Raw genomic sequence first — 27,202 nt, forward strand, 5'->3', positions numbered from 1 at the left:
TGGATGGATGGGTGGGTGGATGGATGGACGGATGGATGGATAAATGATTGGATAAATGATTGGAGGGATAGATGGATGGATGGATGGATGGATGGATGGGTGGGTGGATGGATGGACGGATGGATGGATAAATGATTGGATAAATGATTGGAGGGATAGATGGATGGATGGATGGATGGATGGGTGGGTGGGTGGATGGGTGGGGAGATGGATGGATGGATGGATAAATGATTGGAGGGATAGATGGATGGACGGGTGGATGGACAGGTGGATGGATGGAAGGGGGAGGGAAGGAGGATGGTGTACATGGGTGGATGGTGCAGCTCACAGACTAGAGTCCCACTGGCCATTAGCAGTGCTGGGGGAAGGCACCTATAGGGTCTGAGAAGGCAGCCAGGATCCTCACGCCGTCTCTACTCTGCTTTGGGTGGAGCCGGGGCAGATGGGCCAGCTGGGAGCTGAGACTGAGCTGTAAGCCAGGCTCAGGCAGTGTGGGCAAGAGTCCCTCCACCTGCACCAAGTCTGTAAGACTTAACCACTAAGACAGGTGAGACCCCAGGTGAGGGAGGCCTACCTGGGCCATCACCCCTCATCATCCTCCCTGGGGGCCCCTGCAGGTCAAGTTCATGTCTGACTCGTCTTGGCCACCAACCTGGGTGCTTGGAAAATCTCAGCCGGATGAGTCAGTCAGTCAGCTGGGCCTCGTCTCTGGTGCTGGCTTCCTGGCAGGCTAGAAGTGTCCACTGACACTGATCGGCAGGGCTGGGCCCCCCAGATGCCCGTCCTTCTGGCCCAGCAGCGGGTTTGCTAGAAGCCCAGCTGAGGTAGTGGGAGCGTCGGCCAGGAGCTGGGTTCTGAATCGGTCCCAATTGGCTCAAACACAGGCCTCGCCAGTTATTAGCTGTGTGACCTTGGGCCCAAATCCCAAACAGCAAAGGTAACCAGCTTAGCCAGGTGACAAGATAGTGGTTAGGAAGGGAAGGGCTGGGAGCCCCTCACTCTGACCCTCGGGGGGCGGGGGGACACAGAGAAGGCTCTGGGGCTGCCACGGGAGGAGGTCCGGGGCCACCACCAGATGCCCTGGGCCCCGCCCACTCCGGAGCCCTGCCCAGTCATAGCAGGAAAGGCTCTGTGTCTGAGCCCCCGCCCTGAAAGCCCAGGGCCTTGGGAGGAAATGGGGCCTTTGTCTTGGGTTTGGCAGGAAGCCACGGGCCCACCCAGGGAGGTGGTGCAGCCCCAGACCTGGAGGAGAGATGGGTCAGTGGGCCTTCACAGAGCACGTCCTCAGGGAGCGGACGGAGCGCGGGATTAGGAGTCAGGGTCCCTGCTGTGCCACCACCCACCGGGCCATGGCCACAGGGCAAGGCCTCCAGCTCTCCGAGCCTTGACTTCCTCATCTATAAAATGGGCTGACGTCGGGGACTTAAGTCGACCGCTTGCCCCAGGCCTGCCCAGGGCAGGAGGATCTGGGAGGAGGCCCAGGCTTGCTCGTGAGTGACGGGCTGGGCTGTGCCTGGGGCAGGGAGGAAGCTCCTTCGGGAGAGCCAGGGCAGGGTGTGAACTGGGGTGCCTCTGGCTCTCAGCACACCTGCGTTCTCTCTCGGTGCGACGTTGTTGGGGCGCCCGCAACAGAGACCCCCAGGAGGAGCCGAGGCAGAGGGAGGAGAGCCAGGGGCAGGGCGTGCAGGAGGCAGGATGTGCAGGCGGGGCCAGCTGCCCCGGCGCTCTGGGTTGTGGACCGCATAACCCTTCTCTCTCGGCCGCCTCCCCTGGGTGCGTCAGCGGCCATCTCCCCTCGAATGGCTCCGTCACCAGGGAGGGCGGGTCTGGTGGCCTGGCCTGGGTCCATGGCACATCTCAGGTCCACTTGGCTGCAGCCAGGGTCCTCCTGCAGAGCCAAGGGAGTGCTGGCCTGGGGGTGCGGTGTCCCCAGAGCAAGGTGTGGGGCTCGTCTGGGTGGGCGGGGCTTCCCGCAGAGGCGTGGTCTTTCCCACGGGGGCGTGGTCTTCCCCTGGCGACCACTCCCTGCTTGCCGGTGGGTCCCGCCCCCGCCCCCGCCAGGCCCTCCTCGTCCACTCCTGAGACGCCCCAAGTGAGGGCCTGAGTATAAGACGGGGTGACGCCCGCCACTCCCGACTCCGGGAAGTGTCTCCGTGCCCCTAAGACGGGGCGGGTGGGAGGATGCCCGCCGGCCCCTGGGCTCCCCTGGTCTCAGCGTGAGGTGTGACCGCCTCTCTCCCGTCCTTCCTTCCAGAAGCCTCCCAGCGCCCAGGCCATGAAGGAGGAGGCCTTCCTCAGGCGCCGTTTCTCTCTGTGTCCACCTTCCTCCACCCCCCAGAAAACCGACCCCCGGAAGCTCACCCGGAATCTCGTCTTCAGTGGAGAGAATGAGCTCTACCCCCTCGGCCCAGGTCAGTGCCCGCGGCTTCCCGGGTTTTGTCCTGGTCAGCGAGGGCGATTGAGCCCCATCCACCGTGGCGTCATGGGAGGTCAGCAGGGGGCTCCCTCGCCGGGGTTATGGGGCAGCTCGTCCGTGGAGAGGCCGTGTGGTGTGGCGGCCCCAAACCTGCCCTCCTGAGACAGGCCCCCTGAACCCCAGCCCCAGTTCTGGCTGGGTGACCCTGGGCCAGCCTCAGGGCCTCTCTGGGGCTCAGTTTCCTCCTCTGTGAAATGGGGATGTGAGCTCCCAGTTACAAAGGAGTCCCGGGCTCTGGGAGGGAACAGTCCAGACTGGGTGCCCTCAGGCCGCCGGTGGGTGAAGCACTGAGCACGCAGGGGACCGGGTCACCCGTACCTGCTGGTGCTTGCCCGGCCCCAGGTCCCCGCCACCCCAGCTCCTCGTTCCTCCCGGGCCCGCCCAGCAGAGCCCAAGCTGAGCGCTGTCTGCGCGTCTGTGACTGCTGCCCCAGAGGGCCCGCCTCCTTCCCCATCCTGGGAGACGTCGCCTCCTCGGCCTGCCCGCCCCTCGGCCGCTGCCAGCTTCGGGAGGCAGGAGAGGGACGCCCCAGCTGTTCCCGGCCGCAGTGTCCGTCCTGCCCCCACCTGCCACCGGGAGAGCCTCAGGCCAATAGGCTGTCAGGACATGAGGGGCTTCTGGGGACATCCCACCCAGTCTCACGAGCAGATAGGAACATGCTATGTCAGGTCACACGGGCCAGGGCACAGGACACCTAGGGAAATAAAGCTGACATCTGTTCTCTGCTCCCATGCCCTCTCGGGAGTGGGGGATGGAGGGGGTGGGAAGGACACATCCCAGTTGGTGGCCGGCCTCAGAGGTCTTTGGTCCCCAGAGTGGTCGCCCCGTGCAGCGCGGGACCCGGCAGGTGAAGACCTTTTCTCAGGAGGGGAGGGCAGGTCCTGGGGGCAGGGGTGAGGAGGTGGGTGTGGATGGAGGAAAGGAGCCAGTTCCAAGAGGAGCTCCCTTGAGCTAGGAGGATCCCCCAGCAGGCGTCACCCACACTGGGAGGCGACAGAGGCCGGGGGAGCCCCCCAGGACAGCCCTTGAATCGAGGGGGCCTGGAGGAGAGGGCACCTTGGAGGTGGGGAAAGCCCTGTGCTCACCGTCCAGCCCGGGCCTCGGGTCAGGGCGCAGGGGCTTTGCAGAAGCAGAGGCAGCGAGGCAGCATCCCTGCCGGGGCGGGAAGGCCAGGGCACCTTGAGTGGCCTCTGTCCTAGGGCCTTTGCTGCCCTAGGTGAAGCCGGGCCCCCCAGGACAGAATCATTTCCCCAGGTGGCCATATGGGCTCTTCTGCAGGGCACGGCTCTCGGTCCCCGGCCCCCCGGCCCCCCAGGGGCTCCGGGAGGTGGGTCTGTGGAGCCCCTGCCAGGGCTGGGTCTGGGGACACCTGTGTCCCCGCCCCACCGGGATGGTTCTCCCCCAGCGGCTACCACCTCTGCTCCTCAGCACAGGGACCCGGCTGTGAGCCCGAGACCAGCCCCTCTTCCTCCTGCCCATAAACCGCAGCCTCGGAAGCCCCGTTCAGGACAGAAGGAGCTAGGCAAGGGCGGCTGTTTCCCCGGGACTGAATCCGGACGCCTCCCCTTTCTCTCCCTCGCCCTCAACCAAGCTGGACAGGAAAACGGGCACCCGCCAGGTCGGGGTGCAGGGACAGTGCCCGGCCACCTCCCTCGCAGAGTCCAGCTCCCAGAAGGTTAGGGAGAGAGGGCAGGCCAGGCGCGGTCCAGACGCCCTGAACCCACCATGGGCCTCCAAACCTGGACACCGCGTTCCTCCCCTGAAAGCGGGGCCCTGGCCTTACGGTCCTCGAAGGACGTTCCGCGCCCAGGGTGCCCGGGCTCCTCCCTGTGCCCAGGTCCTCACTCCAGCTGCTCTCTTGCAGGGAAGGACTTGGAGCCCAATGGCCAGCCGCTGCCGAGGGACGAAGGGCCCCCGACCCCGGGCTCTGCCACCAAGGGGCCACCGGTAAGAGCCTGGCCGTGGGAGGAAGGGGACAGCCCGCCGTCCCCAGCCCATGCGGGCCCGGAGGAGCGGCTCCGAACCCCGGCCTGCACGTCTGGGAAGGAAGGCTGGGGCGGAGTCACAAACAGTGCCGTGGGCTGTGTCATCGAAGCCGCCTTTGTGGCCAAACACGGGCCGGGGAGGCCCGGGGCCGGACCAAGGCTTGGGCTGCTCGGTGGCATTCGGGGACAGGACATTCTAAGAGGAGTCCGCGGAGTCTTTCTGTTGTAGGCAAACCGCCGAGCCTCCCCTCCCTCTGCCTTTGCCTCGGCGCTCCCTCCACCAGGTACACCCTCCGCAGGGCGAGTCCTGGAAGCTCACACGCCCCGCGGGCCTCCCAGGCCAGCCTCTCCTGGCCCAGGCACGGCTGTGCCCTTCCAGGCAGAACCTCTGGTCCAGGGCGGGCGCCGAGGCCCCGGGCAGTGCGTGGAGGGTGTTAGGCATACCCTTCTGTCCCCCAGAGGGTCTCAGGCCAGGGTCCCCAGACTTTGACGGGGGTTGGTGGCTCTGGCTTCTTGCCGTGGGGCTGGGGAGCAGTGCCGACAGACAGGCGGTTGGCCCCCTGCCCGACCACCTGCGACCCCGTGTGATCTCGAGTGACTGCCTTGCTCCCCTGGGGCCTCGTGGCCTCATCCAGCAAAGGAGGGCTTGCTGTGGCTCTCGTGGTCTGTCCCTGTGTCTGCCTCGGGCGAAGAAGAAACCAAACCTTTGGTGGGTGCCCCCCACCTGCTGGAGACCGCGTGTCCCTTCCCTGGCCCCCAGGGCCGCCAGCTGGGGAGGGGGAGGCAGAGCGTAGTTATTTGCTTACTTATTTGTATTTAATTTAATTTTTTCATTTTTAATTACAGTATAACACGCATAACCCAGATTTACCGCCCTACCCGTTTCTAAGCGCGCGGCTCCGGGTGGCATTAAGCACGTTCAACTCTGTTGTGCCGCCGTCCCCCATCCGCGACCGGAACTTTCCGTCTTCCGAAACGAAACTCCGTCCCATTAAAACACTACCCCCCCCACCCCCTCCCCCAGCCCCGACGCCCACTGTCTGCTTTCTGTCTTTATGGATGTGAGTCCGTGAGGTCCCCGTACGAGTGAAATCCCGCAGGATCTGACCTTCTGTGACCGGCCTGTTTCAATCAGCATCACGTCCCCGAGGTCCATCCACGCCGTAGCGGGTGTCAGAACGCCCTTCCTTTTTAAGGCTCAATGCTGTTCCCTGGCAGGGGTGGACCACTTGGGCTACTTATTTTCTCAAGACACAAGTTTATGGCATAACAACACTGGAAACACAGCTGTGTCTTTCTACGAGCCAATAAAACACAGCCACTGGCAGCAACCCTTGACTTGGTTCAAATTTCAGATCCGGTCCGTTCCGTAACCGTGTCTGAGCGTCTCCCGAGGGGCACGCGCTGCTGGGGTGCTGCGTCGGGCTCACGGAGAGAACGACGTCCTGCTCTCCTGGTGCGTCCGACCTGGCAGGGGGGGGGGGGGGACAGCGCCAGACGAGACAAGGCCACCCGTAACGTGTCGGCCCCTGGCGGGGGCCCCAGATGCCGTAGGGCAACCTGGGGCTGCTGTGAGGACGCGGCTTGGGAAAAGATACAAGCTAATACAGATCTTGTCATCTTCCTCGTGGGGCCAAGTCAAACATCCCAAAACCCGCTGTGTTAGGTGCACAACTCAGTGGTGTTTAGTGGGTGCTCGGTGCTGGGTCGTTCCGAAACCTCTCCGTCCCCCCAGACGGAAACCCTTCAGAGCCTTACCTGTTCTGTTGCTGGGCCAGACGGTCGGTCGTTCTGGGGTCATGGGGAATTCTAAAGCATTCTGTGTTCAGCTTTCTGGGGAATGCCAAACTGGCTTCCACAGCCCCTGCACCGTGTCACGACCCCACCAGCGACGAGGGAGGGCTCCCCTTGTTCACGTTCTCAGCACGTTTGTACTTTCCGGGTTCTCCTCCATCGTTTTGTGGCGCTCCCGGCGGCTCTGACTTGCGTGTTGCTAATGACTGATGATCCGTCCGGGGCTTCTTGACCGACCGGATGTCCCCTTGGAGAAATGTCTGTTCGGGTTCTCTGCCCGCCTTCGAGTTGTGTTGTCTTTGTTGTTGGGTTGTAAGCGCTCTTTATATATGCCAGACCTCAGACTCTGGTCAGATACGTGACTGCCAGTACTTCTGTTCTGCTCCATCCGGCCCATCGCCCCCCCTCCCCACCCCTCCCCCGGTCCCCAGGCCCCAGAGCCTGTGTCTCATCCTCTGTTGCCTAAAGCAAACCCCACTCCTTTGAGTCACATCTGGAGGAGAGCTGGGTGGCAGGATCGTTCATTCATTCACTCATTCATTCATTCATCCAGGATGCTCACCAAACCCCCAGCTGCCGGGGCGGGGCGCGTGCTGGGATGGAACTCCCCTGGCAGGAGTTCTAGGCAACAGACAGGACTGCCTGCGTGGCGGTAATTGTAAAAGGCGTGGGGCCGGCCAGGGGCAGGTACGTCAGGGTCTGAAGGCAGCAGGGCGGTCAGAGCTGTCTTCCTTCTCGGGAGCGGCTCAGTGGGGCCTGAGGACCCAGCGACAGGGAACAGCATTCCAGGCTGGGGGAACAGCATGTGCTAAGGGGGCTGGGGCACGGTGCGTGAGAGGCCCGGCTCCCCAGGAGGACAACCGGGAGCGTCTCTGTAGCTCAGTCCCGGCCCCCAGAGGCTTGTCACCCGCCAAGTCTGGCATGCACGCCGTCACCCGAGCTTCAGCTCCGAGACTGGCTCTAGAGGCCGCAGGCACCCCTGTCCTTCCTGTGACTCAGCCCCAGGTCGCCCTCACGAGCTGTGTGACCCTGGGCAGGCTCGGAGCCTCTCTGTGCCACAGTCTCATCTGCGGGATGTGGACAATGATGATGACCCACGGCTCTCGCAGCTCTGTCACTTGTGGTGGCCTGCCCCTCCTTTCCACCCCCAGGGCCCGAAGCTTCTTGAAGCTTCTCAGGGGAGAAGCGGCCACGAACCATAGGATTTTCACGTCTCACAAAATAGTATTCTCTGGACGTTTTTTTGGCCACTTAAAAAGTTGAAACCGTTCTGAGCTCACAGGCTGAACAGAAAGGGGGCGGGGGGCGGGATTCGGGCCACAGTTTGCTCCGCCCTCTGCCTCTTAGCCTTTAGTCCTGGCCTTTTCTCCACCCGCAGGGCCTCAGTTTCTCTATCTGTTAAAGGACCGCAGCCCCTTCCAGCCCCAGATCCTGGATTACTGCTCTCAGCCCGTGCAGCGTGTCCAGCGGGCCTGGCAGGCTGTGCCTCGTCCTCGGCTCTGGTCTGGGCTCAGGACAGGGCTTGGGCATTGCCCACCACTCAGCAGCTCCCAGGGCACCAGGAGTGAGAGTCCCCTCTGCACGTGTGCCCCCCCCCCAGAGGCTGGACACACGGCAGTGGCTAGGGTGGACGCTTCCCGGCACCTCTGAGCTCCTGTCCACCTGCTGTCCTCAGCCTCCCTGACTTGTCCGTCTCTGTACCCTCGGCCCCCACCACTGCCGATAAACTGAACAGAGGGTGTCGGACGGGTGTGAGGACAGTACCTTTCTCTGACCTCTCTGGTTCTCTTGGCCTCCAGCCCACCTGGCCACTCCCAGCCCTCTGCAGCCCCAGAGCTCACCTGGGCGCCCCCCAGCCCTCTGCAGCCCCAGAATGCACCTGGCCACCCCCAGCCCTCTGCAGCCCCAGAATGCACCTGGCTGCTTCCCCCAACCCTCTGTAGCCCCAGAGCTCACCTGGGTGCCCCCCAGCCCTCTGCAGCCCCAGAGCTCACCTGGGCGCCCCCCAGCCCTCTGCTGCCCCAGAGCTCACCTGGGCGCCCCCTAGCCCTCTGCAGCCCCAGAATGCACCTGGCCACCCCCAGCCCTCTGCAGCCCCAGAATGCACCTGGCCACCCCCCAGCCCTCTGCAGCCCCAGAGCTCACCTGGGCGCCCCCCTGCCCTCTGCAGCCCCAGAATGCACCTGGCCACCCCCAGCCCTCTGCAGCCCCAGAATGCACCTGGCCACCCCCAGCCCTCTGCAGCCCCAGAATGCACACTGATGCCCCTTCTCCCCCCAACTTGAATCTCTTTTGCAGGTAGAATACAGGCTATACAATGGGTCCGACAAGGAATGTGTGTCCCCAACAGCCAAGGTCACCAAGAAGGAAGCTCTCAAGGTGGGCACGGGCCCAGGAAGTGGGGACACAAGCGTGTCATTTGTCAGATGGGTGGGCCAGTGAGGTCACCACGGCCCGGCCTGCCAGCGGGAGGGGGCGGGCTGTGCTCTGGCCACCTCCCCACCCCCACTTCTCCCCCTGCCCCAGACTGGACGGTGGGAGCCCCGGTGGGCTGGCGGGCTGGCAGGAGGAGCTGGGGGCGGGGGCCAGCTCAGGGCCTTCTCCCTTGACCCGCCCACTGGGTTCCCTGGGCCCAGGCGCAGAAGGAGAACTACCGGCAGGAGAAGAAACGCGCCACGAAGCAACTGTTCAGCGCCCTGACGGACCCCAGCGTGGTCATCATGGCCGACAGCCTGAAGGTAGGCCAGACGGGCGGGCACGTTGTCCCAGTCTCAGGCCTTCCCGGGGGACATTGCAGAGTCACCCAGGAGGCAGTTGGGCGTGTTTGTTACTGTGAGTCTGGACCAGTGTCCCGTGGGGGCCCCAGCAAAGGACCACAGGCTGGGGGCTTAAAGACAGGAATGCGTTCTCCCCCAGTTCCGGGGGCTGGCCCCGGAAATCCGGTGTGGACCGGGCCGCCCCGCCCCCTAGTGGGGCATCCTTCCTGCTCCCCAGCTTCTGGGGGGCTCCAGGCAGCCCTGGGCTGTGGCTTGCTGATTCCAGCCTCTGCCTCTGTCTTCACGTGGCCCCTCCTGTGTCCGTGTGTCTGTGTCCAAACGTCATTGAATCAGAGCTCACCCGGCTCCAATGTGGCCTCATGTTCACCCGCTGAAATCTGCAGAGACCCTGTGTCCAGTTGAGGTGGCGGGGGGGGCTCCTGGCCTGTGGGTGGGGGTCCCAGGATGCCACGAAGCCCCGTGCCGGGGTGCGGGGGAGGGGAGGCCGTATCACAGCCTCACGGATTGGGCTTAGAGTCTGTGTTTCGACGGGGGTGATGGTGGTTCCCTCAGCTCCTGGGACTTCTCTCTGCCCCCCCTAAGGTGGTGGGAAAGCTGCTGAACCCCGGGGTTGCCACCAAGGACCCCCGAGACAGGTGTACCAGCACCTGGTCACCTGCCTAGGACTTGGGCCGGCATGGGCTCCTTTTGGCCCCCCACAAAATAAAAAATGAGGCGCTACAGTGAAATACTTCTCTGGAGTGAGACAAGAACTGACCAACTCCAAAATTTACAAAGCTGACAATCACAATAGTCCATCGGCTGCTGGGTTCTCCGGGGCCGGGGGGGGGGGGGGGGGGAGGGGCTCCGATCTGGCCTTGAACCTCACCCGGAAACCTGCTCCTGGCTGCAGCGCCTCATTTCTCTGGATTCACTGTAATTTCTGAGCTCCTTGTCAAAGCCCGAGGACCTCGCCCACCGCCCAGCTCCGCCCCCAAGCTGTCCGGGTGCCCCCGGGGCGCCGGCCCCCCCCCCCCACAGCCGTGCCCCTCCCCGCAGATCCGCGGGACGCTGAAGAGCTGGACCAAGCTGTGGTGCGTGCTGAAGCCTGGCGTGCTGCTCATCTACAAGACGCCCAAGGTGGGCCAGTGGGTGGGCACCGTCCTGTTGCACTGCTGCGAGCTCATCGAGCGGCCCTCCAAGAAAGACGGCTTCTGCTTCAAGCTATTCCACCCGCTGGACCAGTCCGTCTGGGCCGTGAAGGTACCTCCGGGGGGCCCCAGGGCTCAGGGGGGTCGGGCCCCGGGAGGAGCGAGGCCCCGCGGGCGGGCCGAGTAAGAGACGGGCGCCGAGGGGCGGCCAGGAGCCTAATCTCAACTGCTCTGTGGGCCCATCGCCACCCGGCCCCCACCCGGCCGTGGGTTAGGTCTCTCGGTGGCCCGGGCGGAGCACACGGCGATGCGCAGAGGCTGAGGAATCGGGCCGTGTGAGCCGCTCCTAGCCCAGCCCTCCCTGCTGCACCTTCCTAACCGGGAGGCTGCCTGTCAGGTTGCCAGATAAAATCCAGAATGTCCGGGTACGGCAGGATTTCAGACGAACACCCAAATGGTTTTTTTAGTGTAGGTATGTCCCAGAGATTGCAGGGGGTATACTTCTGCTGTAAAAAGTTACTCATCGTTCCGCTGAACGGGCACCCCGAACGTGCGCGTGCCGATGACGGCCACCCGAAGACGGAGAGAACTTCCAGAGCCGCAGGAGAGCCCGGGACCGAGCCGCGGGCTCGTTCTCCTCTCGCTGCCTGCTGCGTCCGCGTGGCCGGGGGTCTGGCCCCACCTGGGGGTCCTGAGGCCGCGTGTGTCTCAGTGCGCGTCTGCGTGACCCCTCGTGACCCGCATCTCCGCCCGTGCCTGCGTGTCCCCTCGGCTGACGCCGGCTCTCTGTCTCTCCAGGGCCCCAAAGGCGAGAGTGTGGGCTCCATCACACAGCCCCTCCCTAGCAGCTACCTGATCTTCAGGGCCGCCTCAGAGTCCGACGGTGAGCCCCCCGCTGCCCTGTGGGTCTCCCTGGTGGGGCCCCGCCTGGAGTGGGCGCCCCGGGGGCATCGCAGACCGGGTTCACGCGGCCCCTGTCCAGACCCTCCCGCTGCCGCCCAAGCAGGACGCAGGCAGATGTCACGCGACAAGCCTGGGCTTGGGCCAGGCAGGCCTGCCATCCACTAGTTACCTCTCGGAGCCTCAGTTTCCCCAGGCCAAAACATGAATACGGCCCGGCCACCCAGTTGTAACGACCACCCAGTGACCTTATTTAAAGCGACCAGGTCGCAGCTGCTGAGCGCCACGCACATGCCAGGCCCCGTCGAATCAGCAGGTTCTACTGTTTTCACCTCCGTTGACAAACGAGGAAACTGAGGCACGGGCCCGCTGTCCCCAAGGAAGCCCTGAGGTCTGGAGAGCCATCCAGTTTCCCGGGCTCCCAAGTGCGGCGCGCGTTGTTGGAGCGCCCTCCAGTGGCGGCGCTGGGGAAATGCAGCTGCCCCTCTTTCAAGCCCAGAACGGTGGGGGGGCGGGGCTGGTGGACGTTGTCCCGTCCACACCCCAGGAGGGACCCCCCGTGTTCGTGGAGCCCGTGGTCTCAGGGGAAGGAGAGCAGCCCACTGTCAGACAAGGCAGATCGGACTAAAGAGTGAGCTGGGTCCCAGATGGGCGGGGGCGCCGTGAGGAGGGAGGGACGGTGTCCACAGCCCCTGTGCGTATGAGGGTGGGCTTTCTGGAGGACGAGGAGGGGGCCCGGGAATGGGCCTCAAAGGATGCGTAGCATTCGGGGTGTCTGGTCCTTTGTGGCAACGACGAGGCGAGCCCCGAGCTCAGCAGGCCTCGGTGTCCCCACTCTTTCCTGCGGGGGCTGCTCCTGTGACCCCCACCTCTGCCCCCAGGGCTGGACGCTCGGGCTCCCATCAAGCCTGCAGTGAAACCTCGTAGGACCCCGGGTACCCCTGTGAGAACCAGGGGCCACGTCCCTGCAAACCCTCGCCACCCGGTCCCAAGCTTGGGATGCCCCCCAAAGGATTCTGTGGGTTTCAAAGTTAGGGAACGAGAGTCACGCTCTCCGAGAGGCCGCACTTTGAAGGCCCAGACTAGGGAGGTATCGTCACTGTCCTTAATCCCACGCCTCGAACCCCTGAAGCTTCTCTCGGAATAACGCTTGATCACGTGATGTGCCGGCATAGACGCCCTCGTGAGTGGAAAGGCCGCTGTTAGTAATCCCACCAGGACACCGGGGGTCGCCTAGGCGGACAGGCGTCCCCACAGCTGTGAGCGCCGCCTGGGACACGCCAGTGCTGCTGGTCTCACCCGCTGGCAGCCTCCGCCAGGAAGGCAGCAGGGATGGGGGCGGGTGGATTGGGCCAGCTCTGCCTCAGGGCCACCCTCCCTCCAGGACGCCCTTGGCTGCCTGCCACGTTCAGCAGCCCCCTCCCCAGCCTGCCGCCCACTGTCCTGGCCTGTGCCGTGGGCCAGCAGGAGCCCCGGGGCCCCTGAGGCGCACCCCTGCCCCCAGGCCTGGGGCAGGCGACTGTCGTCAGGCAGGGCCCCGTGTGCAGAAGCTGCAGGTGCCTGGGTCTTGCTCAGGTGTGACCTTGAGGGAGGGAAGGGCGTCTTCCTTCCCCCGGGCTCCTGTCTCCCCCAGTCGGGCGGGGGCTGGCCGCCAGGCCCCATCCTTGTTCACGTCTGCCACCCGCACTCGCCCACGTGCACCTGCGTGGCGGGGGCACCTGGGAAGGCTCTCCAGGGGGGTGGGGGACGCACAGGGGAGGGGCCCTTCCCGGGCTCGCAGTGGGCTCACCCCCCCCCCCGCCCCCCCGCAGGCCGCTGCTGGCTCGACGCCCTAGAGCTGGCTCTGCGCTGTTCCAGCCTCCTGCGACTCAGCTCGTGCAAGCAGGGCCGTGACGGGGAGCCCGGGTCCTCGCCGGATGCGTCGCCCCCCTCGCTCTGCGGGCTGCCCCCCTCGGCCACCATCCACGACCAAGACCTGTGCCCGTGAGCAGGGGTGCGGTGGGCAGGGGTCGAGCCCGGGTCTCCGGCCTGCTGGGGGCCCCAGGACCCTGGCTGTCAGCGGGACTCACATACGGGTCTCCTTGTACGTGGGGAGGGGGGCAGGCACCATGGAGGTCTGGCCACCAGACCCCGGGGTCAGGAGGCAGCCTCCCTCACCCCGACTGGGCCCGGGGGCCTCAGTTTGTTCATGTGCACACTGGGTTAGACCCGAGGATGTGGGTGCAGTGCCGGCAGTGAGCCGTGCCCTGGGTGGGGTCGCCCGGGCCGCACCCCTGACCTGGGACCCCCGGCACGCCCCTCCCTTCCAGGCTGAATGGCTCCTCCCTGGAGAACGACGCTTTCTCAGACAAGTCGGAGAGGGAAAACGCCGAGGAGTCGGACAACGAGGCCCAGGACCACAGCGGAAAGACGAACGAGAGCGGGAGTGTCCAGTCGGAGACCCTGGAGGGCCTGGCGCCCGGGGGGACCACGTACGTGGAGCAGGTCCACGAGGAGTTTGGGGAGGTGAGAGCCCGCCCCACCTGGGCGGCCGGTGTCGCCCCGTCCCCCGCCTCCCCGGAAAAGACAGAGGCCTCGGTGCCCGGCTGGCCCCTGGACGGGAGATCGTAGTGCCCGGGGTGGGAGTGCTGGGGGACCAGACCAGACCAGACCAGGATGGTGTCCACAACTCAGAGAGAGCCAGGGGGCCGGGAGGACTCTGCTGAGGGTTTGGGAAGACCCGGGGGGGGCTAGGTGGGGGCCCGCCGAGGTCCAGTGAGGCCTTTAGAAAGCCGAGGAGTGGGGGTAGAAACCCGGAGCCACTAGGGAGGAGCCTCTGTCAGGAGGCCCACAAGGGCGCCTTAGTCCCGGGCAGCCCTGGAGGAGGGCCAAGGGGCGGGGCTCAAGACACACCGGAGGAGGACGGGCAGGTCCCAGCCTGATGGCGACGCACCTGTGAGGCCGGCAGCTGGGGGTAGGGTCAGGGCCATGACACTGGGGGAGATGCACGTGAGGGCCCTGGGGCCGAGAGCGGGCAGCCCGAGGGACCCTTCAGAGGCCCAGCACAGACGAGGCTGGGCTCCACAGAGGGACCCGGGAGACCTGGCAGGGGCCCCAGGACAGGTGTGCTAGCACAGAGAGGCAGAGCAGCTTGTGTAAGGCGGCCCAGCAGGGTGGAGACAGATACCGATCCTGCCTCCCTCGGGGTGGCTGCCTTCGGGCCACAGACACACACAGCCCTGAGTTCACGGCCCGCCTGTGCTGTGCGAGCTCAGCTGTGTGAGCTCGGGTAAGTCGCCTGTCCCCTCTGTAACGTGGGGACGACCGCAGTGCCGGTGCCCAGGGGCCACTGCGAGGAGTAAGTCTGGGGAGAAGGGGTGCAGGGGCCGCCTGGGTCCAAATCCAGCTCAGGGCCTCATCAGGGCTCAGAGGGGTAGGCAGTTGAGGGGACCCCCCCCCCCACCAGCTGAGTCCAGATCCGCTCCAGGCCAGAGGCATCAAAGGCTGAAGACGGTGGGGTCCCCGGGGAGGGATGACGGGCTAGACTTCCGCCCGGGCTTTGTGGGACTCCCCCGTGTCCCGGCTGTACTGCCCCGTCCTGTGAGCGCCCCACGGAGCTGGCCACGCCTCCGTGACCCTCTGAGACTCTGCCTGCCTCAGGGTTTGCTGGTTGGCGTGGACGGCGAGGTGCAGCCACCCGACCCCGCTGCCCAGACCCAGAGGGACAAAGCCCTGAGCCCCCACAGCTCTGTCTCCTTGAGTGTGTTACTGGGAAGGACGGGCGGGGGCCAGGGCGGTCCCCACCCGGCAGTGTGACCCTGGACCCTTATTTCTAAAGGAAGCGCAGGCCCAGAGCACCCCCCGCACCCATGTCTCCAGGCCACTGGGAAGATTGAATGGGCTGGGGTGGGGTCTCCCCGTACCCACCGCGCCTCCTGCCACCCCTGGGTTTCGGCAGCCAGGGTGGGCGGGCTCTACCCCGCGCACGAGAGTCGGGGGTCGCCCAGGCCGAGGGGAGGGCCCAGGTCGGCCAGGCTGGCAAGGAGTGGAGGCAGACGGCAGCCAGCCTGGGCCAGCACGTGCCCCTCTGGGTTGGGGTCGCCGGGGAGAGCAGGGGCCAGACCGGGCGAGACGGGCCGGCTGGGCTGCCGGGGGCCAGACCGAGGACGCGCGCGTCCCCCGGCCAGAGCCGGCCGCCCCTGTCCTGCCCCCCGTCCCCGCTCCCCCGGGCGGCACGGACCGGGGGCCTGACCGCAGCCTCCCCCCCCCCCCCCCCACCGTCGGCAGCTGGGCCAGGCCTCCCAGGTGGAGACTGTGTCCGAGGAGAACAAAAGTCTGATGTGGCTTCTGCTAAGGCAGCTGCGGCCGGGCATGGACCTGTCCCGCGTGGTGCTGCCCACCTTCGTGTTAGAGCCCCGCTCCTTCCTGGACAAGCTCTCGGACTATTACTTTCACGCCGACCTGCTGTCCAGGTGAGCGAGCAGGGGGCGCCCCTCCCACCCGTGCGCACCCGGAGACCCCAGCCTCCCTCAGCCCCCGGCCCCTTCATGGATGTTTCTGGAGGGGCCCCGGGGTCCGCGGCCGAGCTCAGCCTCGTAGCGGGCCCCGTGTCCAAGACCGGCCCCGGGAGGAGCAGGTCGAGAGGGAGGAGGGGGGCGGGCTGCCCGTCAGGTCAGGGCCGGAGCCATCAAAGGTGAGCGTGGGGCCAGCCCCGAGCACCTTCTGTGTGTCCCGAGCTCTGGGCGTTGGTGCCCTCAGGCCGAACCCTGCAGGCTGTGGAGGCTGGAAGGAGGGAGGCTCGGAGCCGGGCGAGGGCGGGAGTACCCGGGAGGGCTTCCTGGAAGCAGAGGCGCCCTGCCAGCCCTCGAGCCAGCAGCACCCTGTCTGCCCCAGCATCGCGCTCACCCCGGCGCTTTCTGGTCAGGTGGAGAACCGGATTCCCTGTTGGAGGGCGGGCAGCTCCCCTGCTTCGGGGCTGGGCGGGACGGGAGGGGCCCGGTGGCCCGTGTCCAGCCAAGTGGATGGAAGGTGGACAGGGCAAGAGGGTGGCCTGGGGGATCCCGGCCTGGACTGAGGGGCCTCTCCCGTCCTGGCACAGGGCCGCCCTGGAGGAGGACGCCTACAGCCGCATCAAGCTTGTACTGCGGTGGTACCTGTCAGGCTTCTACAAGAAACCCAAGGTCAGGGCCCCGGCGGGGAGGGCGGGCCCAGTGGAGGTGTGGGGCTGCGGGCCCCCTGCTGTCACTGCAACCCCAGCAGCCCTGTGCTCATCAGAGCCCGATTTGGGTTCTCAGAAAGGTTTCCATGACTCCCAAGATGCATCACGAAAAGCAGGTCCCAGGGGCTCCTTGAGGTGCAGGGGCGACAGCCCTTTTCCCAGCACCGCTGTGTGTGGCCGCTGTGTCTCTCAGACCTGGAGGCTCCCGCTTGGGCCCTTCGGGGGATTCCGTGGGACACGGGCGTGACCGTGTGGTTCTGGTTCGGGGCTGCGCCCAAGGGAAACTGGGGCTCGGGGAGGGGAGGGACGGCCCCAGAGTCACACAGCAGATCCAAGTTCTCTTAACTGCCTGGGGGCCCTCGGCAGGGCGGGGTGCGCGCCCACGTGGCGGCCCTGGGTGGGGCGCTGCTGGGACAGAGGAGCGTCTGTCTGGGAGGCTGGCCGGGGCAGGACGGGGCGCCACGGGGGCGGCTCCGGGCGGGATCCGGGCAGCTCAGCAGAGAGGAGCGGACAGGAGGCTGCGGACGGGGCTCGGACAGGCGGGGCAGGCGTCCTCCGAGGGCATTTTATCGCTCGTGGAGCGATTGCCTCCGAGGGCAATAAATTGCCCTCCGGTCTCCGGGGGGAAGTGCATGCGTGCACACACACACGCACATGCACACACATACAGGCACACACGCACACACGTATAGGCACGCGCGTGCACACGTGCATGCACATGTGTACACACTCACATGCATACAGGCACACACTGACATACACACACGTGCGCACACACACGCACAAGTACAGGCACACACATGTGCATGCGCACACACATTCCTATGCACACACAGACACACGTGCGTGCACACACGCACACGTGCACATGCTCACACGTACATGTACACACATACAGGCACCCACATGCACACATGTGCACGCACACACACATGCACACAAATACAGGCACACACGCACACACGTATAGGCACGCACGTGCACACATTCACACACATACAGGCACACACTGACACGCACACACGTGCACACACACACAAGTACAGGCACCACATGCACACACGTGCGTGCGTGCACACACGCACACATGCACATGCTCACATGCACACGTACACGTACACACATATGCACACACTGACGCACGCACGTGCACACACACATAGTCACATGCACAAGTACAGGCACACATGCACACACACACACAGACATATAGGCATGCGCGTGCACACAGGCACGCACACGTGCACACACACACTCACATACAGGCACACGCTGACATGCACACACGTGCACACACACACGCACAAGTACAGGCACACACGCACACATGTGCGTGCGCGCACACATTCCTATGCACACACACATGTGCACACACTCACACGGACACATGTAAGGCACACACATGTGCGTGTGCACACACATACATGTACACACACTTACAGGCACCCGCACGCACACGTGTGCATGCACACACACATACAGGCACACACGTAAGGCACACATGCACACACACATGGACAGACATAAGGCACACGTGCACACACTCACAGGCACACACGTACAGGCACTCTCACACATGTGCACACACACACATACATACAGGCACACACACGTGCGTGCGCACAGAGGTCTGCTGGATGGCGTGAAGGGGTGGCCAGCTGCTGCTGATCCGATGAGGGGGTCCGAGACCCGGAAGGAGGGCTGTCCTGAGCGGGAACTTGTTCCCTGCTGCAGCGGGGACGAACCTGGGCCGTTTGCGGGAGCAGAAAGGTGGCGAGCGGAGTTGGGGAGTGGGGGCACAGGGCTGGGGGCTTGGGGTCCTACTGAAAGGGTCAGTAGAAGCCACTGGGGGCTTCGAACAGGCTGTGTGCTGGTTTCACCCAAAGTCCAGGGAAAGCGTGACCTGCTCAGGGTCTCCGGTCCCCCTCGGAGCCGGGAACCGGACAGGACGCCTCATAGGCTGCCCCCCCAGAACGTAAACCATGGGCAAAGCGTGTTCTCCCCAAAGCGGAAGTGGAGCGCTGCCCCCAGGTGCTGGTGGCCAAGCAGGCCGTCCCTTGTAGGGATGGGGGTGGGCAGTGGGCAGCCCCCCAGGTTGTCCCTGCGTCCACACCCCGTCCCGCTTGGGCCCAGTTCCTCACGTGCGCCTCTCGGTCATCGCCCGCAGGGGATCAAGAAGCCGTACAACCCCGTCCTGGGGGAGACCTTCCGCTGCCGCTGGTTCCACCCCCACACCAGCAGCCACACCTTCTACATCGCGGAGCAGGTAAGGCCCGGCCGCTCCCAGGCGGCACGCCGGGCCCGTGCTGGGCACTCCGACCCCAGCGCACGTTCTTGGCGGCCCCCCGGCCGCCGTCGGGATCCTCCCGGGAGCTGCAGTCGGGGACAGGCCCCGGGCCAGCAGAAGGTGCTTCCTCGGGAGGGGACGGCCCCCCCTGACCCCCCGGGCGCTCTGCACCGACGTGGGGTCTCCTCCGCTTCCCTGGGCAGCGGGACTGAGAGCCGGGAATGGCCAGGAGGGATGCGGTGGGGCAGGGGACGGGGGCTTCTGGTCAGGAAGCCGGGCTCTGCCCTCCCCGGGGAGGACTGTCCTCTGTCCTCTGCCCGCAGGTGTCCCACCACCCGCCCGTGTCCGCCTTCCACGTCAGTAACAGGAAGGACGGCTTCTGCATCAGCGGCAACATCACAGCCAAGTCCCGGTTTTACGGTGAGGGGGCTCCCCTGGGCTGTCCCAGCCGGGGGATGACGGGGCCCCCTGGATGCGGAGGTCCCCAAGACCGCACGGGGTGGCCGGCTTTGTCTCCCTCCCCACGTCTCCGGGTCAGGGACCACATGGGTGGTGAAGAGCTCGGGACCCGGAGAGAGGCAGGGTCCGTGCAGAGCCCGGCCGCCCCTTAGCCGCAGGGAGGGCACGTCCTGCGGGGACGCTGTGAGGGTCACGGGCAAGGACCTGCGCCAACAGGTGCCGTCTAGAGCTGGGCTGTCCAGTGCGGCACCCCTAGGCACCCTGCGGCACCCCTAGGATCTTTAAATTGATCAAAGTGAAGTTTTAAGAGCAGCTCCTCAGTTGCCCTGCACTTGCTCTGTGGCCCCACGTGGCCTGTGCTCCCCAAAATCCGAACAGAGTAGGGACGCCTGGGTGGCTCGGTCAGTGAAGCATCTGACTCTTGACTTGGGCTCGGGTCATGACGTCACGGTTCGTGAGCTCGAGCCCCACGTTGGGCTCTGTGCTGGCTCTCTCTCTCTCTCTCTCTCTCTCTCTCTCTCAAAATAAATAAATAAACATTAAAAAAAAAAAAAAAAAAAAAAGCCCAAGCAGGGGGTTGGGCTAGTTTGCAAACGTTTGCAGCCTACGCCCTGAAAATCCCCCTTCGGTAACTGAAATCAACCTTAACATGTGGCATCCTGGGTGGGCCTTTTCCAGAATCTGAGTCACAGAGAGGTTAAGTGACCCACAGGGTTAGTGAGAGGCCTGGCTGCCCCACAGTCACACAGCTGGAGGGACAGGGGCCTCCTTCCACCTGCTGGAAGGGAGCTCAGACCCTGTGACTTAGGGGGCGGGCCCCCGGGGTCCTGAGGGTCCGTCTCCACTCACCGGTTCCCCCGGCCGCATCTCCGCAGGGAACTCCCTGTCGGCTCTGCTGGACGGCAAGGCCACGCTCACGTTCCTGAACCGTGCGGAGGATTACACCCTCACCATGCCCTACGCCCACTGCAAAGGTGAGGGGCTCCCTTTGCCCAGGGGAGCAGCGCCCAGGCCGGCTCCCTCGGTGCAGACGCCCTGGTCCTTACTGGTCGGTGGAGGGTGCACTCGACTCTTCAGTGACTTCCTAGCTGGGTGTGGGACTCCTCTTGGAAGACGTCTTCGGGCCCTAACACCCCGCTTCCTTCCCGGTTGGCCCCACGGGAGCGTGACGCTTCCTGGCATGGACCACGAGGCAGGCATTTCTGCAGGAAACCAAGCTTCCTGCCAGTAGGAAACAGTGTTTCGGTATCACAGCTGCAAGCCAGACCTGCCTCTTAGGAGTGCTTCGTCATTGTCTCTAGGACTTTCCAGTAACTAAACAGTAGCTAATCTTGTTGGGTTTTTTTTTAAGATTAAAATACATCACGAGTTCACATGTTTCCAATCCGGATCCAAGACGTCAGACTTTTATTTAGCCCTGGGGACCGGGCACCTGCAACGTCTTCCTCCCTCTTGCCACAAAGCCCCTTTCTAAGTGACACCACCGCGGTCACCTTTCCTCTCCCACACCACGCACACCGGTCAGAATGACACTGACCACGCAGCCCGATAGCGTGACGGCCGGAAGCGCTCTGTGCTTTCTCTGTGGTGATTGTTCTTATCTTGGCCTGTCTCCCTGGGGTCTGTAAAGTCCCGGGGACTGATCCCCCTGCAGGATCACGCTACCAGGAAAATTCCCACTCGGTTTCAGTTTCATTTTCCTTTGGCAAATGGCATATTTTAAGTGCTTGTGGAAATGCAGTGTTTATCTGGTTCCAAAGTCTAAACCACAGGTGTAGTCGGAGGAGGCTGGTGTCTGTCTCGGGACCTTGTCCCCACCAGCGGAGAGGGGACCACCCCCCCCTCTCTGCAGCGCCCCGCCCCACTTGGTGCAGGTGTGCCCGTGGGATTCCCAGCCCTTTTCTGTTCCAAGTGGCTCGTCTCTTTTTTTTTTCTTCCACGTTGTCCCACACGCCCAGGTGTTTTACAACCGACACAACACAGCTCTTGTCTTTAGTTAGAGTAAGTCTTCCGTATGGCCAGAAACGGAAGATTCATCCATTCCTAGGTTAATTAAAAAATACGTGTGTTACTTTAAATAAATATGCCGGGCCAATCCCGGGCGCAGCCATGAGCGGGGAGGATGTAGGAGCTCACGTCGGGGCCCAAACTGCAGAGCAAATGATAGACGGCGATGAGCGTCTCGTGGGGGCCCTGGGAGCCTGGAAAGGGGGGGTCCTGGAGGAAGGCACCCAGCAAAGGGCAGGACATTCCCTGGACAGAGCAACTCTTGGGAGCACAAGCCCTGGGGGCAGAGGGTCACCGAGGAGCCAGGTGTGGTCGGGGTAACGCTCCCCCTGACCCACTCCTCTCCATCCCAGAGACTCTGCCCCCAGGGGCCCCTGTCCTCTCCCCCACCCTGCCCCTTCTCTCCGTCCTGGGGTCCGACACCGGCCTCCTCGGGGTCAGCGTGGCTGGGTCGGGACGACGAGGCAGGACCGAGCAGGGACTGTGTTTCAGGAATCCTGTATGGCACCATGACCATGGAGCTGGGCGGCAGAGTGACCATCGAGTGTGAGAAGAACAACTTGAAAGCTGAGCTGGAATTCAAGCTTAAGGTAGCACTGGCCGCCACACCCCCAGCCACCTCAGGGCAGGGAGGAGCCCTCTGGTGCCCCGGGGTGTCTGGAGCAGATGCCCACGGGAGGAGGGAGCTGCCCTTGGCATCTCTGTGGCACAGCCAGGGCCAGGAGAGAGGAGGGGGTTCCCGCAGGCCGCACGGTGGGGCCGGCACAGGCCCAGAGCCCTCCCCCTCCATGGGGCGCACGCCCTGGGGGCATCCTCGAGCTGAAGCTGAGGCTTGGGGTGAGCGGGGCCGCCCCCAGCTTTGGGTCCCATCCTGGCCTCCCACGTCCCGGGGGCGGGGAGCCTGCACCCCCACGAGGAAGGGGCCTCCCCCTCCCCCGGCCCGCGGAGGGGCACAAGGGTCCAGGGGAGGCCACCGACCCCTCAGTAGCACTGTCGCGGCGTGTCCCCGCAGCCTTTCTTCGGGGGCAGCACCAGCATCAACTGGATCTCGGGGAAGATCACGTCCGGGGAGGAGGTTCTGGCCCATCTCACCGGACACTGGGTAAGAGGCTGGCGCAGGCAGGCCCCCGGAGCACGGGCACAGCCGCGGGGCCAGCACCTCTGACCTTGCCCGGGCCGTCTGGGGCAGGACAGAGAAGTGTTTATCAAGGAGGAGGGCCGAGGAAGCACCGAGCTCTTCTGGAACCCGAGTGGGGAGGTCCGGGGGCAGAGGCTGAAGCGGCACACGGTGCTATTCGAGGAGCAGACCGAGCTGGAGTCGGAGAGGTGAGGCCTGCCGGCGGCCGCGGGATCCGGGACCCCAGCCCGCGGTGGCTGGGCAGGCGGCTGTCCTCCCGGTCGGCAGGGCTACGGTGCTTTGAGCTTGTCCCAGGATGTCGCTGGCAGGGAGGGTGGACCAGAGCCGACCTCTCGTGACAGATGACGTGTCCCGCTGGGGCAGCTGCCGGGGGGGAGGGACGGAGGGCTTGGGGATCCGTCACTGCCCGCAGGTGACCAGCAGCTCCACAGGGAGGACCCTGCGGGCGAGAGGTGTGAGCTCAGAGTGGGAAAGAACCATCTCATTGTGCGTAGTAAACAGCACTCTAGGGGAGAGAGTGAGCTGCCTGTCGCCGGAGGCAACCAAGTGGAGGTTGCTCTAAGCCTCCCCTCCGGTGCCAAGCGGGCGGGACAGCCCAGGGCCCCCGGCTCAGAGCGAGTGCCCTGCTCGCAGGCTCTGGCAGCACGTCACCAGGGCCATCAGCGAGGGCGACCAGCACAAGGCCACACGGGAGAAGTTTTCGCTGGAGGAGGCACAGCGGCAGCGGGCTCGCGAGCGCCAGCAGAACCTCACGCCCTGGAAACCGCAGCTGTTCCGCCTGGACCCCGCCACCCAGGAGTGGCGCTACCTGCACGAGGAGTGAGTGCGGGGGGCCCCGGGGCCACTGCTGCACACGGGGCCCCGGCTGCCCTGGAGGGGCAGGGATGGGGGCGGGAGGGTCCTCCCGGGGCTCCGCGGCCGCCCTCCCGTGGGCCCTGCACACAGGCCTAGGCAGTAGTCCCCCTCTGGGGGCTGAGCTGGGGGGCTGAGGCTGGGCCGGGACGGGTCCCCTCGCCCCAGGGGCCACTGCCTCTGCCAACGGAGACCCTCCGGACCCTCCAGCCGCAGCCCCTGGGATCCCCTGAAGGACATCGGCCAGTTTGAGCAAGACGGGGTCTTGCACACCGTGCAGCGGGGGACCACGGCCCACCGGACCGCCTTCCTGGGCAGCCCGGGGCCCAGGCACCAGGTCAGCTCCCGCAGGGTCCCCGCCCGGGGTCGACCTCAGCGGCGGGAGGGGACCGTCAGGCGGTGGGTGTGGCGGCCGCCCCCCACCCTCACTCTTACCTGCCCGCCCCTCCCCCCCCGGTACCCCCCCTCCCCCTACACTCGCCCCCTCCCAGCAGGGCCTCCTCTGCGCCCCCCAGCCCCTGCCCTGCCCCGCCCAGCACGGCACCCGGAACGCCTGGGTTTGCAGGAGGCTGGGTTCACGGGGCGGCCAGATGTGCAGGGCGCGGTGCCGGGGGCTGCTGGCTCCTGGCCCGCTGCTCCCCGGAGGTGCCCTCTGTGAGGCTGACGGCCGATGAGGAAACTGAGGCTCAGGGCAGCCTGGGGGCCCGGTCAGGTAGGAGAAGGAGCGGCCTGCCGAGGGAGAGCAGGGAGAGGAGGCGGGGGGCCCCAGGAGGCGAGCAAGTGGCCTCCTGAGAGAAGCCCCAGGGCGCAGCCCGGGACGGAAGCCTGCGGCGTCCTCCACGGGTGCCACCCGCCCCACGCGTCGCACAGTCTGTGCGAACAGAACGGCATCTGCTGGGCCGGCGTGCTCGCCGCCGGAGGCCGGCAGCCACACGGGCAGGACAGGCAGGGTGGCCCCAGTCTCCCCAGCAAGCAGGGGCCACGTCTCTCGCCGTCCACGTGGCACCCCTGCCGTCGCCCCTCAGCCCTGACTCGGACGGGCAGCCCCAGCCGCCTCCACCTGGATGCCCCCCGGGCCCCCCCCACCCTCTCCGCAGCCCCTCCGGCCGGCCACGCCTCGGCCGCCCCTGTACTCTGGGGAAGCATTGGGGGTCAGCCGATCCTGGAGGTCCCTCTGGACGCGTCTCCCCGGTGCCGGGGGATCCCTAGCTGTCAGCTCACGCAGTGAGACGGGACCAGCGGCCACGGCCGCTCCTTCTAGAGCCGTCCCGGCATAACCGTGCCGCCGTGTCCCGGGCCGGCACATCCCCGGCAGGGCCCCTGGGGCTCAGCCGGAGCACGAGGCCAGCGGGGGGTGTGGTGGGCACAGGCGGGCCCCCAGCGGCAGCGGCTCTGCCTCTTTCTAGGGGCCCGGCCCACGCCGGCGGCTCCGCAAGGCCAGCGACCAGCCGTCCGGCCACAGCCAGGTCACGGAGAGCAGCTCCACGCCCGAGTCCTGCCCGGAGCTCTCCGACGAAGAGGAGGAGGACGGTGACTTCATCCCCGGTGAGCCCTCCTGAGCTGGGTGGGAGGGGTCAGAGAAGCGGCTGCCCCGGCAGGTACAGGGTCCGCCTCGACCCTCCTCCCAGGGGCCCTCACTCGCCTCCCTGAGCCCGGGGGCGGACGAGGGGCGTGGAGGGCAGCGGTCCCCAACCCTGTACTCTGGGCGGGGCGGGGAGGGGGGGGAGGGTGGCGCCTCCCGTGGCTGGCAGGGGCAGCGTGGGGGGCGGGGCTGGGCAGTGTCTGTCCGCATGTGACCCTCCGGTTCTGCCCCTGTGTGTCTCCGACTTTGTCCCTGCCTCTGTGGAGGATGGGCTGTGCCTCAGCCGTTTCTGTGTCCCAGGGCTTGTCAGAGGCCAGCTGAGCTTGGCCGGGGGTGGGGGGCGGGGGGGGGGACCCTCGCTGCCCGTGCTTCTAATCCTCGAGGGGTTAGCCTCACCCGAGAGGTGCGGCGTGGCCCTGGGGCCCCCTTGCTGGCTCCCGGGACACGCAGCTCACCTTAGATTCCCCCTCCATCCCCTGTGCCCTGGGTCCCGTGACGTGCGGCCGGCCACCCCAGGCAGCGAGAGCCCGTGCCCTCGGTGTGGGAAGGAGGCTCGGCGGCTGCAGGCGCTGCACGAGGCCGTGCTGTCCATCCGGGAGGCCCAGCAGGAGCTGCACAGGTAGGCTCGCTCCCAGGGTCCCCGCCTGGAGAGCGCCAGGGGCTCTGGAACCCGGAATGTCGCTCCGGTGCCAGAACCCTGAAGATTGGCCGGGGGTCTGGTGTCATGAGGACAGGACGAAGGCGCCCTGGGCGGTGTGGGGGCTGCAGGGGGGGTCCCTCTGAACAGGATGAGCTGGCGATGCTCGGGGGGCCCCTAGCTCTGTGCTAAAAACATGAATAGCAGGATGCCTGACATAGGGTGTAGGCTTGGAGGAGCCTGGACGTTGAGTCAGTGTGAGTCAGAAGGCACTGCCCTTGGTGGGGGGGGGGGGAGCATGGCGCCGGCCTGGAAGTAGAAAGGAAGCCGTGGGAGCAGCCGCCTGGCCCCACACAGGAGGCTGGCTATGAGGCATGTAGCCAGAGAATGGCCAGAAGTTTCCAGGCACACGATGATAATCCGAGGCCAGGGTGGGGGTCACTGTCCTGGGGCGGCCGTGACGCCGTGCATAGACGGGGCTCGCACCACAGGATGCCCTGTCCCCCCTGCCGTCCTGGAGGCCGGAGCCCGAGGGCCGGGCGTGGGCGGGGCCGGGTCCCCCCGAGGCCCCTCTCCTGCGTGTGGACGGCCGTCCGCTCCCTGTGTCCTCGCGGGGCTGTCCCTCCGTGCGTGTCTGCGTCCCGATCCCCTCTTCTTACAAGGAACCCGGTCACACGGGATCAGGGCCCACCCCGGTGACCCCGTGTCACCTTAATTACCTTTTGAAAAAATCCGTCTCCGAAAAGAGTCACCTCTGAGGTGCTGGGCGTCAGGCTCCAACGTATGGCTTTGGGGGAGGGGGAGACGGCTCAGGCCGACGGCGGGATGGGAAAGGGGGTACGAGAGCCCCCGCTGCCCCAGCCGTGACCCCCTCCCTCCCTGGAATGTGTGCCCGCCGCCTCCGCCCTGCCCCGGGACCCCGTGTTGACCAGCCGTCCACTGAGGGGAGGGGAGGCCCCCCTGTCTGGGCCCCGGCTCAGCCTCCACCCCGTTTGCAGGCACCTCTCGGCCATGCTGAGCTCCACGGCGAGGGCCAGGCAGGTGCCGGCCCCAGGCCTCCTACAGAGCCCGCGCTCCTGGTTCCTGCTCTGCGTGTTCATGGCGTGTCAGCTGCTCATTAACTACGTCCTCAAATAGGAGCCCCTTGGGGACAACGTGGGCATCGCCCGCAGAACTGGGCCGGCCCCAGCCCTCCCTCCCAGGCACCTAGCACTTTAAGCCAGCCCGGGGGAGGCAGACAGACCCACAGGCGCGGCCACTGTGGCCGGAGGGGCCCGTGGCGGCAGGAGGACCGCAGGAAGGACCTGGGGGGCCATCCGGGCTCCTCCAGGGGAGGTGCTGACCTTTCCCGTGGGGCCCTCCACCCAGGGCCGGCCTTAACGCTACCGCCAAATGCAGCTTTCGTGCCCCCCCCCGCCCCGCCCCCGCTCACCTGGCCTGCTCGTTCCCCGTCCGGCGCCCACTCGCCCCGCGAGAGTGACGGAGGCGGGGGACAGGGCGCCCGCCCAGGCTCTGCACGGTCACTCCCCAGGAGGGGTGAACGGGAAGTTTGTGTGGAGCCACCTGGAACCCCCAGGGGTCGCGGGGCCTCCCTCGTCCTGCCGCACAGTCCCTTCCTTCCTGAGCCCCGACCCGCGCTGCCCGAGGCGCACAGAGGGGCCTCCAGTGGACTCCCGGGCAGGCCGGAGCCACTCTGGAGACAGCGTTTGGATTTCATTCTGTTTGCTGTTCGGACGGGACCCCACCACACCCGCCAGTGGAACCCGCCCCCCCCCCCCCGGCCACCTCCCACAGCCTGGGCGAGCCAAGGCGGGGACACCTGACCCCAGGTGTGCACAGGTGTGCACGTGTGGGCTGTGGTGCCCGGGCGGCTCCACTGGCCCCGCATCCCCCGGGTCGGGGAAGCCCAAGTTCGCCACTTTGCTCAGACTGCTGCACGGTCTTCCTGTTTTACACTTTTTTAATAAACGCGGTATTTTAG

The 27,202-nt window shown here is 65.8% G+C and overlaps 1 protein-coding gene across 2 annotated transcripts; it reads left to right on the plus strand.

Annotated features, from left to right (window-relative positions):
• Positions 1-1,184: 1,184 nt before the first annotated feature.
• On the plus strand, positions 1,185-27,202 carry OSBPL5 (oxysterol binding protein like 5). 2 transcript variants are annotated; one of them, XM_047071912.1, is made up of 22 exons: positions 1,185-1,490; positions 2,255-2,411; positions 4,341-4,423; positions 8,554-8,634; positions 8,892-8,993; positions 10,071-10,274; positions 10,961-11,045; positions 12,874-13,045; positions 13,372-13,567; positions 15,329-15,513; positions 16,140-16,221; positions 18,427-18,525; positions 18,870-18,966; positions 19,881-19,979; positions 21,505-21,602; positions 22,025-22,114; positions 22,202-22,338; positions 22,784-22,969; positions 23,213-23,339; positions 24,409-24,547; positions 25,101-25,203; positions 26,220-27,202. In XM_047071912.1, the coding sequence occupies exons 2-22, from the start codon at positions 2,276-2,278 to the stop codon at positions 26,356-26,358; spliced, it is 2,640 nt and encodes an 879-aa protein (XP_046927868.1). In that variant the 5' UTR covers positions 1,185-1,490; positions 2,255-2,275; the 3' UTR covers positions 26,359-27,202. The 2 variants fall into 2 exon arrangements, with proteins under 2 accessions (XP_046927868.1, XP_046927869.1); XM_047071913.1 differs by lacking the exon at positions 1,185-1,490 and adding an exon at positions 1,866-1,939.

The sequence above is a fragment of the Lynx rufus genome, unplaced genomic scaffold (genome assembly GCF_022079265.1).
Source record: "Lynx rufus isolate CCGP_SWC_20201006 ecotype Redwood Valley unplaced genomic scaffold, mLynRuf1.p SCAF_9, whole genome shotgun sequence".
NCBI classification, from domain to species: Eukaryota; Metazoa; Chordata; class Mammalia; order Carnivora; family Felidae; genus Lynx; species Lynx rufus.